The following is a 12,215-nucleotide window of genomic DNA, read 5'->3' as shown; positions in this document are numbered from 1 at the left end:
CTCTCTCTCTCTCTCTCTCTCTCTCTCTCTCTCTCTCTCAAGTAATTTGAATTTTTGTATTTTCAGGTATCCACATATAGTATGAGTTACTGGATATCCCAAAACCTTTCCTGTATTTGTCGGCTTGAGGAGGTGAGATTAGAGCTTTCTGATGCCAATGAAAGGGAATTGGCATGTTATATACTTGAGCATGCTAAAAATTTGAAGAAAATGGTCATTCTTTATTCACCATCTCAAGCACCTGGTGCATGGTTCTTAAGAATAAGAAGAATTGTTTCTACTGCGACGGTTGTCTTCAAGAATAGATATAGCAGTTGATGCAGAAAAGAGGGGAAACACAAAAGGAAGTTTTAACATATTTCAGCTGCACTTGTATGTTTATTTTGACCTTAGCAGTTATCTTGCATGATTGATACAGTGCGACATAATCCTCCTCCTAACGTATTTGCAGATTCTATTGCCTGCTTTGTCATTGTATTTGGTTCACCGTCTCAAATATTTGTGTTGTGTTCAAACATAACAAGATATAGAGCGAGCTTTGCTGTAATGTTTTTACACATTTTGGATAAAATGGTAAGCATTCTCCCAAAGTTCTCTCTGTCGAAGCTTATCTATCATTAACAAGCATGTTGCCGTTAAAGCCTAATTAATGAATTCTCATAGTTTATACTTGTATAGGTAACTTGTTGTGAGGCATTATCGGTTTTTGGACATCTTGATCTCACTAACAGCAGTTCTGCTAAATCACATGATGCTGTATAATATAGGAATCAATTGGTGATAGAATGTCTGAGCATATTGATATCGTAAAGATTCAAAAAATTCACAAAAAACAATATAGTTCAAGATCAATTTCATCTATACTTATGTGCAATTTTCTTGAATCATAATGTGCGCACTTTGGATCAGGTATAAGCTACATCTAAGCTATGTGTCCCTAGCTAGTAATATGGCTCCTTGAATACAAGCACATATACAATGCAACATATAGCAAAGATAATGATGAAAATATCAATGGTAAGGGCTGTCACTGCTTGATCGCCAAGGGCCATGTTCTTTCCACCAAGACGATCCACCATATCCGGAATAGGTTCATACGTCTCCACTTCTTTCACAAAAGGATCCTCCAACCTCATTCTCATCATTTCAGCCTGGCGACTTGCGGCCTCTTGAGCAAGTGTCCAGTTGTAAAATCGACGGCTCTCTTCGTTACTCAACACATCATAAATTTCTCTTAGCCTCACAAACTTGTCGGACGCAGTCTTTAGTGGAAGAGAAGTGGTGTCCGGATGGTACTCTTTGGATAGTCTTCTATAAGCAGCTTTGATTTCTTCTAGATCAGCTTCTGCTGATACTCCTAAAAACCTGCCCAATATTACAATGAGTAAGACTGACTCTGCATAATGGCAAGTCAAGGCAATAAAAACTCATGTACGCAAATCTTGTATGACACTGAACTACATATATATCAAGTTATCAACCAACATAGAAACTATTTTGAACCTAAAGCATACACATTTTGGGATTATAGCTTGAACCAACCTCAAATCCATAACAACAAGAGTTTGAAAAAATGAGATGATATATATTCAGGAATTATCAAAATGAAACTAAAGACACAGAAACTACTCACTGGTAGTGAGAATCAGCTGAGTCATCAAGCAAATCAGCAAACTTATTTCCCCAGACATCTTTCTGCTGCTCTTGCTCTACTTGCTGTTGTGTTTTCTTGCTGCTGGTTCCTCCAATCCAGCCTTCATCTTCGTTTTCCCAATGGATTCTGGTATCGATTCCGGGAGCCGGTGGGGGTCTTCCTCGCTTGCTTGGACCCTCAGCTTGGGATGATGAGGTTGATGCATGCACATGAAAAGTTGCAACGTGGTTCACATGGCGGCTTGAGGTTCTAGTTGTTGTGGTTGCTCTTCTTGAATTTGGGGTACCAAGTAAGCTTAAAGTGTGTGAGGCATGAGGAGCAGCTGCAAAAGCCATGGAATGGAAGATGAAACTAGAGAGGGAGACAAAGATGATGGTGTGGTTTTGGAGAGGATTTTCTCATTTCCTGACCCCGCCTTTATGTGGTTCACAATAAAGGGCTAGCAAACTATCGATCTTAATTTACCACAAAACATGTACGCCGGTATATGAACAATAAATAGTGTTCACCTGGTCAGTTACTGACCAAGAGATTCATGGTCAATCACCTTTGGATGCAAATTCAATGGTGGAGAGAATTATTTTTAAGTAGAGTTGTTTTGTTCTCAGCCCTTAGTCAGTAACTGACCAGGTGAACATGATCAACAATCATTTTCTCTATTTTCTTTAACTTCATTCCCATGCATGAAATTATTTAGGCTTTGTTTGATTCATGGAAATTTCTTTTACCTTTCTCATGGGATTGAAACTCAAATCTGTTTCCCCCGTTTGGTAACTTGAGAGAAGTTTGGTCTGAAATAATTCAGAAGGTTCATGGAACTAGGGCTCAATATGTCGGTCTTTGTATTTGAGATCCATATATCACAACTTTCCTTTTATAATGGTTTTATATGATATGTTTATTTTTTTTATTATTTTTGTGATTTACTCGAGTGTTGAATGTTTAATGAGTGGGCTTGTTTCTATGTATCATTTATATGGTATGTTTATTTTTTATTATTTTTGTGACTCACTCGAGCGTCGAATGTTCAATGAGTAGGCTTGTTTCTATATACCAAAGTCGTATCGGCATGACTTCGTTTTCTTTAACCTCCCTAGAGCACAACACTATGTAATGGTCATTTTTTCATTTCAAAAAAAAAAAAAAAAAAAGTAACTGGTCATTCTAGCTTGCTTTAGTCTTCTATGGAATCATTGGAATGAATGATGAATCGATGAACTATTTTCACCCATAATGTCTTCTTTCCTTTTGTATCCAAAATACAAGAATGAAATAACCCCTAGACGTGTGAAAAAGAATTTACCAATTGGGAAGTGCTGGACTGCGCCCTAGTATCGTACGCCTAAGTGGGCACAAGACACGTGGCTCCATATCGTCCATAAGATTCAAAATCTAAGGGCATATATGTAAATCCTAGCATAAATTTTGTTAGCAGTACAATTTTCTCATTATAGTTAACCTTTAAGGGTGTTTAAGTCAAATCGATCTGATGACTTTCACCATCTTCGTCTATCTCCACACCAAAAGCTTCTTCTATGAGTCCGATTTCTCCTACCTCCACCACCTCGACTCGATTGGTAGCTCAAGTGCTCGCTGTCTAAATCGAGTATAGGCTCCCTGAAAAGAATGTATATATATATATATATATATATCTCTCTCTCTCTCTCTCTCTCTCTCAGCACGTCAAGACCGGGGGTGGAGTCAATTTTGGGGGTCGGAGGTCGGCTCGTCAACAAAGATGATGATTAGGTCCACACGCGACAGAGGAACTCGATCGATGTTGATTCAAATCGAGATGCGCCGTAGAGGCCGTTGGACCCATTACTTTCGAAGAAGCTATGAGCTCCTTGTTCTCGTCGCAGTGTGAGAGGTTCGAAACCGTTGTACACCGTACTGTTAGAGTTGGAGACCGGAGGAAAGAAGAGCTGAAAGAGTTTGATCGACAAATCGAGCATTTCGTTTTTTTGTGTGGAAATGCTAGCTCGAGTATTACTTCGGAAGCCGATCACATCTTCATATTATTTTATTACGCAAAAGTAAACTTTGTTATTACACAGGAGTGCTTTAGCGTAGTATTGTGGCACAAAGCCAGATTGACACCAAGCATAGGACGTGGAAGCCCACCACTGGTTTTAAATCCTCTGTCACCAAATTCCTATCTCTTTCCATGTAACCCTATTAATCTTCGACACATGGCATTTTTTGCCTACTCATCTTAACAGCCTCTAACCTTTGTTAACCTTGTTAAACTCTAACTCTAACCCAACTCTAACTCAACTCTAACTCATCCCTATTTTATAATTTTATTTTATTTAGCAAAATCTGATGGTGAATACTAAACGTCAACCCTCTTCTTCTTTTTTCATCGACAAAAAAAACCCTCTTCTTCTTCCTCGTCGTCTTCAAGTACATCAAAACCAGTTACACACCAAATTCATTATAACAGTCTTTGAAACAAAGATAAGCCATGGAGTCTTACAAGGGTATAATATTGCTACAGATAACAGAAGAATAAAAAATAAAAATAAGGATCCGGTATTGCTGTACCCCTTTCATGAACGTATGGCAGCAAAAACCACCAATGTAAAGAACTGATGAGTTGAAAAAAATTGATATATATATATATATATATTGTTCTAGGATATTCTGTATCTTTTTAAATATTCTTTATGTGTGCCTTGGCCTTATGCCAATAGGATATGTAGTTAGACTAGATCTATGTATTCATATCCTTACCATATTGGTATTGTGTAATTCTCTATATAAAGGGCTCCTATCAATGAATAAGATGATGATTCTCTTGCTATCTCTTTGTCTATACCCTTTATCCTTCATCATGTTATCATGCACTTTGTTTTAACCCTAGAACTAATAGCCCACCATTTTTTTTTTTCCAAACACTAAAAACCAAAACCGGAGGTTCTCGGCCCTGCCTCGGCCGCCGCCGTCGCTTCATGTCCGTCCACTTCGCTGCTTTCTTTTCATCCAATCAAGCATCCAAGTGTTTACTGTATGTTTATTTTACAACCCTAAAACTCTTCCAAGTTCAATAACCTTGGGGGAGATAAAGTGCTTTCTCCCCTTCTTCTACTCCATTCTATGCTTGGGTCAGTGTATTTGCAGGTACCAAAAATCCTGGAATTTTATTCGCGGGTCAAGAGTGTGTTTGATCACTCTTGTTTTCTTGTCCGGGTTGTGTATGATCAACCCCGACCTATCACCGGATTGTGTTTGATCAATCCGAGGCCTTTTCCGAATTGTGTTTGATCAATTCGCGGCTTTTTCGGATTGTGTATGATCAATCCGAAGGACAAACCATTAAAAGCATTTTGTGACCTCTATCGAGTCTCATAACAGCTTGGCTTTGTATGCATGAGTAATGTAACATTCTGCTCCTTTGAGTTTTGACGTACTCGATACCTAAGACGAATCTTCTCTTGATATATGTGAAACTTTTCATTGGAAATGATTAAACCACATGTTTTGACCCCTAGGCTAACAAGCCTAGATGCCGAGATTTCACATCTCATGCGCTCAAAGTCTTTGAAGCGCCACATCGATAAAAGCCTTCAATGGCAATCTATGCAAAACGTAATGACCATAAAGTACTGTGGAATGCACTCATGGAGCGTTTCTCGAAACGTTTATATAACTCTACTTGTTGAAACGTTTATATAACTCTACTTGTTGAAACGTTCATATAACTCTATTTGTTGAAACGTTCATATAACTCTAATTATAGTGAGTACAAGAAAGAAAGGAAAACCAGAACTTACCGGTGCTGATAAGCTGTTTGAGTTTGATCTCATAGGAATTTCACGTTCCATGATTGACAAGTGTGTAAATCACGTACAGGTTCGGCAGTCAAAAGAGGAGTTTCATATCCACATCGCAATATCAAAGAGAATAGTATCTCTGGTCTCTCTTTTCTCAACTAAATTGATGAATTTAGTGTGAAACTGGTATTACTGTACTTGTAGACGACGAAGAAGAAGAGGGTTTTTTTTTGTTGATGAAAAAAGAAGAAGAAGAGGGTAGACGTTTGGTATTCACCATCAGATTTTGCTAAATAAAATAAAATTATAAAATAGGGATGAGTTAGAGTTAGAGTTTAACAAGGTTAACAAGGGTTAAAGGCTGTTAAGATGAGTAGGCAAAAAATGCCACATGTCAAAAATTAATAGGGTTACAGGGAAGGAGATAGGAATTTGGTGACAGAGGATTTGAAGCCCCCACCACTACCCCATGGCCTCCTTATGCTAATAATCGGAATCAAATTTGCTGGGATTTGCCAACCAGCAAATTTGTGGTCATACCATGACCATCCAATCAAAAACTGTCATGTATGATAACATAACCATGGTCAACTCTCTCTCTCTCTCTGATTGGATGGTCATGATATGACCACAAATTTGCTGGTCGACAAATTTGATTCCTGAATAATCATCGTCATCCCCTCATCAATTTGATGAAAAGTTGAAAACTGATTGTAAGTTCAATTGGATCGGAAGTTACATTGTTGTCCTTCAGTGGACTTAGTGAAAACTGATTTTACCCGATCAGAGGAACTTACATTATTGCCCCTCTGTTTAAACAAAAGTGTAGGCGTACGCATACGGAGGGCGTTTTGCAGCTTTTGCCTTACCAATTTCACTATATCAAAAATTCAAAATCACCTCTTACCAAAAAAAAAAAAAAAATAAAAATTTACAAAATCACACTGCACAGCACTACTAGCTAGAGTGCTAGACAGACTCGTCGACACTTTCGCTCTCTATATTCTTTCTCTTCTCTGTTCAAACTGTCAGACACAACTCCTCCCTTTTGGCGCCAAATGCCGAATCCCCAAATCACTCTCAGAGATCTGCTTTCGTCGCATTGAGACATGGGTTTTAAGCGCAAGAGATCCAAGAAGCTTCCAGACCCCGTTGTACAACAAACCACAACTCCAATTCGCCTCAATCCACTCACCCTCAGAACCCTAATTTCTTCGATTCAAGCAGCCCAGGTACTAATCTCACTCCAATTTGGGTTTTCTTCTCTTATTTCACTGAAAGATGTAAACTTGGAGACCAAAACTGAACAAATTAGGAAATTGATATGAAAATTTTAGCTTTTTGTTTTGGTTTTTTGTTAAGATTTTGGGTACTCTACCCCTAATTTGTGCATAGATGAATGTAGAAATGGATAGAGGTAGAGTTCTTGTGCAGTTAGGAACTCATATTTTACTGTTTTTCTTGTTTGCTGTTTTTGTAATTTTGTTTGATTGCGTTAACTTCAGGGTCTAAAGGTGCCGGTTTTGAAGCGATTATATGCACTAGGGGATGTAATATCTTCCATGGAACCAATAGATTGGTCGAACGCGGAAGGCAGTTGTAGTTTTTTTGGGAATGAACTGAAATTGGAAGATCTACAACGTCTCATCGATTCTTTGTTCGAAGAGCTAGTTAATAGGCTTGAATTTGTATTCTCGGCTTTATCTGATGCCAATGCAAATAGAGCTCACAAGCATACTGGCTCTGACAAAGATATGGGGTTCAATGTTGATGAACTAGCCCTGCTTTTGAGATGCTGTATATCCTTGAGCATGGTGGACCCGAGTTTAGTAATGGAGAAGACCCAAGTTTTTCTTTCTGTGCTTGGGAAAGTGATTGGTTTGGTGACAAGTGGATGCAGTGAGAAGGAGTCTTTCAGCTTTCGGAAGTCTGTTTCTTGTGAAAGCACATATACTGATGGTGGTGGAATTTATGTTTCCGAAGACTTTGTTGCTTCCTTATGTTTCTTTGAGCCTTCTAATCCGTGGTACCCGGTTCTATGTGCATTGCTTGAGGTAACATTCATATAATTCCAACTCTTACCATGTCCTTTCAAGTTTATGTTTTCTGTCTGAGGATATGTCTCCACACGTACAGTTGTCCTGCATTGACAGTTGAAAACTTTTACACATGATGTCTTTGTATGATTATCCGTTTCACAGTTCCCAAGTACAGTTAATAGTAGGGTTCAGTATTTGAATTATAAACTAGTTAGCTAGTGTGAAGTTTTTCCTTAATTTACAACGGTAGAATACAAATGGTAGAATACACATGAAGTGATTAATGCAATGATTCAAATGAAGTGATTAATGCTTTCAGGACAGTTGTATAATAGAGATAAGTTTTATGTCAAAGATTCTAATTCAAGATATGTGTTGAGGACTGTCGTGTGGTGGTCGTTTTTTCTTTATATCCAAAATTGACAGTGATGTCCACCTAATTTAGTAATAGGTATTGTTTGGCTGGTTAGATTGTGCATGGAGGTGTTTCTCTAAATCATTCACCTTCTACTTATGGGCTTCACAATATCATTACAGCCATGGTAATGTGCTAGTTTTACTTTATCACTCTGTCAGGCTGTTGGTGTCATGTTATCTCCTGTGTGCATTTCAACCATTTATGGGTGTAGATTATGGCCAAAAGATAGACCATTCCATAGTGTATTTGCTGTGGCGTATATAATCTTATAATATATAACTTTTAACAAATTCTGGTTACCTCCATCCTAAGTATTTCGTTTACTCCCTATTATTATTTTTTACATTTTCTTTTCCATTTAACTACACAACTGAAATTTAGATGAATTGCCTATAGATATTTGCAGACGAACTTTTAATGCGGAGACTGTTAAGAAAGTACTTTGTGGCTGTTGATTCTGCTTCCTGCACAGATGGAAGGTTATTTAATAACTTTGGTAAAAGTGATATTGGAAGTGTTTTGGAGGTGATTTCTGTTCATTTCATTTTATCAGTTTTTGATGAGCCAGCATCTGAGAACTTTCACAAAAGACTATACTTGCAATGCAGCAAGCATTTTAGAGGTCCTGAACTGAGCCTGACTGCAGCCTTGCCTCTGCTTCTCAACCCCATCATGCTTTCCGCACCAAAAATGTTACAGACGCATTTGATTTTATTAGTTTCTGAAGCAATAGGTGTAGACTTTTCTTTGAAGAATGCTAGACCAGATCTTAGAAATATGGACTGCTACCTTACAGCATTGGAGACCTCAGTTGTTTTGTACACTAGCCACATGTCTAGTTCACTTACGGATCACCATCCTTTGGGTGCTAGCTGTTCTCATGCCAATTCATGGATGCTAGGGAGTTATCATCCGTCTTTTGAATCTTGCATTCAGCAAGGAACGAGAGAGAAAATTTGTAATGTAGTTACCCATTTAGGTTCCTTGAGGCAGTTACCAAAGGCTGATATGATAGCGGCTTCTATTGCATACATAAAGGAGAACCAACATATTTTTGATGAATCGTGTAAAGATGATGCTCTGTCAGCATTACAAAGCATAATACATGGAGGTTCATCTTCAGATGTCAATTATAACGTGTTTTATCTTAAAGGGGATACAAACCCAGAAGATATTTATCTCCTTGCGTCGATATTGAAGTTAATGAGTAGTTCCTTGTGGAAAGCTGTTTGGTGCCTGAGAATTGGTGGGAATTTGGGGTATCCACAAACCTTAAAAGATGCTTTTTCACATAAGGAGTATGATTTTATGATGGGTATCATTGGCTGCTTTATTCAATTCAATTTGGCTTTACCTAATCAGAAGTTCTTATCTGACATGATGAAAACCCGCCCGATGATACATAAGACTTCCAAGTGGATCCTTCTGCATTTTTTGGGGTTGCTGTCATTAAGTTTTGCTAGTGGGATTGATTTCCTAGTTAAGGGCTGCATATCAGTAATCATGGCAATATTAAATCTATGTGCTTATGAAGAGGGTGATATAGTTGCACTGCGATCATTCTTAGATGTTGGTTCACAACCTGTTTCATCTGAATCGCCTCCTGATAAGGTTACAAAGGTGAGCTTTCTTTCTATGCCTTTTTCTTAGTTCAATTCATATGATTTATATTTCAATCTTCAAACTTACAAGGAGGAAAGATTGAGAAAGAATGCGTCATCTTTGAGCAATTGATAATTGAGTAATGTCATATGTTGCAGCCTGTGAAGAAACAGAAATCCACCAGAAAAGTTGCATCAAAGTTTCAGAAGATTCAAAATCTTTACTTGAGGTATCAAATATTACTGTTATCATGTAGAATAGTCTTCAGTAATCGTGAAATGTGAATCATATGTTCATCCTTCTTTTGTGTTAGATTGTTCCTCAGATAAATCTTTGTTGGTGCTTTTTCTGTATCTCACATGCTCCATTTCTTTCTTGAGAGTTTGTTTGTTTTTTTGTTTTGTTTTTTTTCTTGTGACATGTTTATGTAGATGTGTAGCTTTCATAGTTACTCAGTTATTCAGAACAGCATGAGAAACGTTTTGCATAAGAAAGCCTTTCATAGAGATATTCTTGTTTGGAGGTAGCTCCAGATAATCTAAAATCTATGTTTGCCAGCCAAAAAAAACAAGAGAACCTCTAATCTGTATCCATTTCACGATTTCCTAAAAATGTTTAAGGTCATAATCTTGTAAATCACTATGTGTGCCTCAGAAAGTGAACCTGTTGTTTTGGCTTAAAAAAATATCTATATAGAGTTATAGACATGAATCTAAGAAAATCAATGATTTGTTTACATTGAAAGAAAATATCAGCTTACTGGCCTACATGGAAAAGAATAAGAGCTTTATTCTCCCAAAAAGTGGTCATACAAGTTCGTCCTGCGATTTGCTTTGTGATTTGGAATTGGACTACTGCAAAACTCAAGCCTTTATGTATAGGCCATAATTTTCAAGTGCTAGCCTCTTAGGTGAAGGTTATACTGAATGGTGATCTCAGCTTGTATTGCAAAATGAAGGGGTTCACAATGTGTAAATATAGTCAGACGACCATGCCACTGTGTCAACTCTAAGAAAGTTGTCTTGATTGGCTCCTTCACCTAAGAGGCTTATTTCTGTGCTTATTTCTTTGATTGTTATATAGGCCATAAGAATAGGTTGTTATAGAACTATCATTTCAACCAATAGTGGTATAGATTTTTTTGTTTGATTTGGTTATGTGAGTCTTCCCCTGAACAACAGTGGTGCTTAGTGCTTTCAAACGTGATGAAGTCTTTGAGATAATGTACTTGCAGAGGTTTAACAATTGAAGACGGGCATTATTGTGTGTTATCATTTGCTGATGAGACTGAAGACATTTTCTTTTTTTGGTATTTTGCAGAAAACAATCGGTCCAACGCCAGCATAAAAGAGCACAGAGTGATGTGTCAAAAACTTTGGAAAACACATGCTTCATGAGCTGCACAAGAGAGTTTACTGATGTCATAGAGGAGGAAACTGAAGAAACGTGCAATGGGGAGATGTACCTCAACTGCACACTAGCAGACCCCATTAAGTCTGACCTTGACGATTTAGCAGACTTCATTGTGTGCAAACCAGGGAAGGAGTACTCTAGCTGGTTGAAGGATCGAGAACGATATCGATCTTGGAAAGTCAAAAAAGATGCAGTTGTAAGGTGGGAGAAAAGGAAAAAACTTACCGGACAGTGATCAAGTAAAAGACAATAGATGTAGTGATGGTACTTGGTTTTACTATATACCTTAGTTTTGTTGTAAATATGTATGGTTGTCCAAATTATTTTGTGTTGTAATCTTATGTAGAAAACTTGTACTAAACAAGCTACCATGGCTTGTGAGTATTTAGCAAGTTAACTTGTGTGTGTTCACCAAGTTACCAAGCTTTTCCATCAAGCCTTATATGTGTAATCACCAAGTATCCTAAGTTCTTAACCCTATATAAAGGGGTGAGTGAATGATGAATGAGACACAGGAACAACCAGGCCCCCATCTATTCTCTCTTGTTCTTCTACTCTCTCTTACTAGTTCTACTCTTCCATTAGCTAGCTAGCAAGTCTCTTTCCCTTTATTTATAATACGTTATCAACACGATAGTCTTTACCGCTCTCATAAACTCGATGATGATCAAAGAGTCATATGGTGCAACAATGTTGTTTTTAATCAATGCTCACGATCTATGAGTTCTCAAATCAAATTTATTTATCTTGCATTTATTACTTTCGCTTTGTATGATATATGATTCTCTCATGCTAAATCTCTCAATCGGTAAAGGTACGTAAAATATATACATTGTTATCATTTTTATTTATTACCATGCATGTTTATATTTGTGCAATATATATTCATATCTTATTCATATAACGGTTGGTCTAACTCAAACACAAAGTTTGGAGTGCTAAGCTTTTGTACCCCATGTTCAAACCACCAACGTTTAGAATCTCATGTTCTAATAAGAAAGTCTCGAACCCAATGTTTCGAGCACATGGCTCATCCATGTTCCATTGTTGAAATAGATATGACAACCTCGAACCCAAATTTCAAGTCGATTACTTCCTCATGAAGTTTGAATTATTTCAATGTTAAGAGCCATAGTTCTAACATTTATGGATTTTGACATATCTCATCTTTTTGGTATAGGAGATGGCAAACTTGGCGAAATGGGAATTTGTCGCACTCAACATATCCGGCAAGAATTACCTTTCATGGGTCCTTGATGCCGAGATACATCTTCAGGCCTCAAACCTTGGAAATACTATCAAGGAAGGCAATA

The 12,215-nt window shown here is 37.5% G+C and overlaps 2 protein-coding genes across 2 annotated transcripts; one reads left to right on the top strand and one right to left on the bottom strand.

Annotated features, from left to right (window-relative positions):
• Nucleotides 1-867: 867 nt before the first annotated feature.
• LOC101296104 (dnaJ homolog subfamily B member 14-like) lies at nt 868-2,023 on the bottom strand. The gene is made up of 2 exons (XM_004299842.1): nt 1,634-2,023; nt 868-1,365 (listed from the first exon to the last, which is right to left on the bottom strand). Exons 1-2 carry the CDS (start codon nt 1,987-1,989, stop codon nt 942-944), a joined length of 780 nt encoding a protein of 259 aa, XP_004299890.1. The 5' UTR covers nt 1,990-2,023; the 3' UTR covers nt 868-941.
• A 4,516-nt stretch (nt 2,024-6,539) lies between these two features.
• LOC101307218 lies at nt 6,540-11,263 on the top strand. The gene is made up of 5 exons (XM_004301442.1): nt 6,540-6,662; nt 6,936-7,484; nt 8,284-9,507; nt 9,648-9,718; nt 10,810-11,263. The coding sequence occupies exons 1-5, from the start codon at nt 6,540-6,542 to the stop codon at nt 11,135-11,137; spliced, it is 2,295 nt and encodes a 764-aa protein (XP_004301490.1). The 3' UTR covers nt 11,138-11,263.
• Nucleotides 11,264-12,215: the final 952 nt, after the last annotated feature.

The sequence above is a fragment of the Fragaria vesca genome, linkage group LG5, assembly GCF_000184155.1.
Source record: "Fragaria vesca subsp. vesca linkage group LG5, FraVesHawaii_1.0, whole genome shotgun sequence".
Classification (NCBI taxonomy): domain Eukaryota; kingdom Viridiplantae; phylum Streptophyta; class Magnoliopsida; order Rosales; family Rosaceae; genus Fragaria; species Fragaria vesca.
The sequence above is the reverse complement of the archived record's forward strand: the minus strand, read 5'-3'. Positions and strand labels throughout refer to the sequence as shown.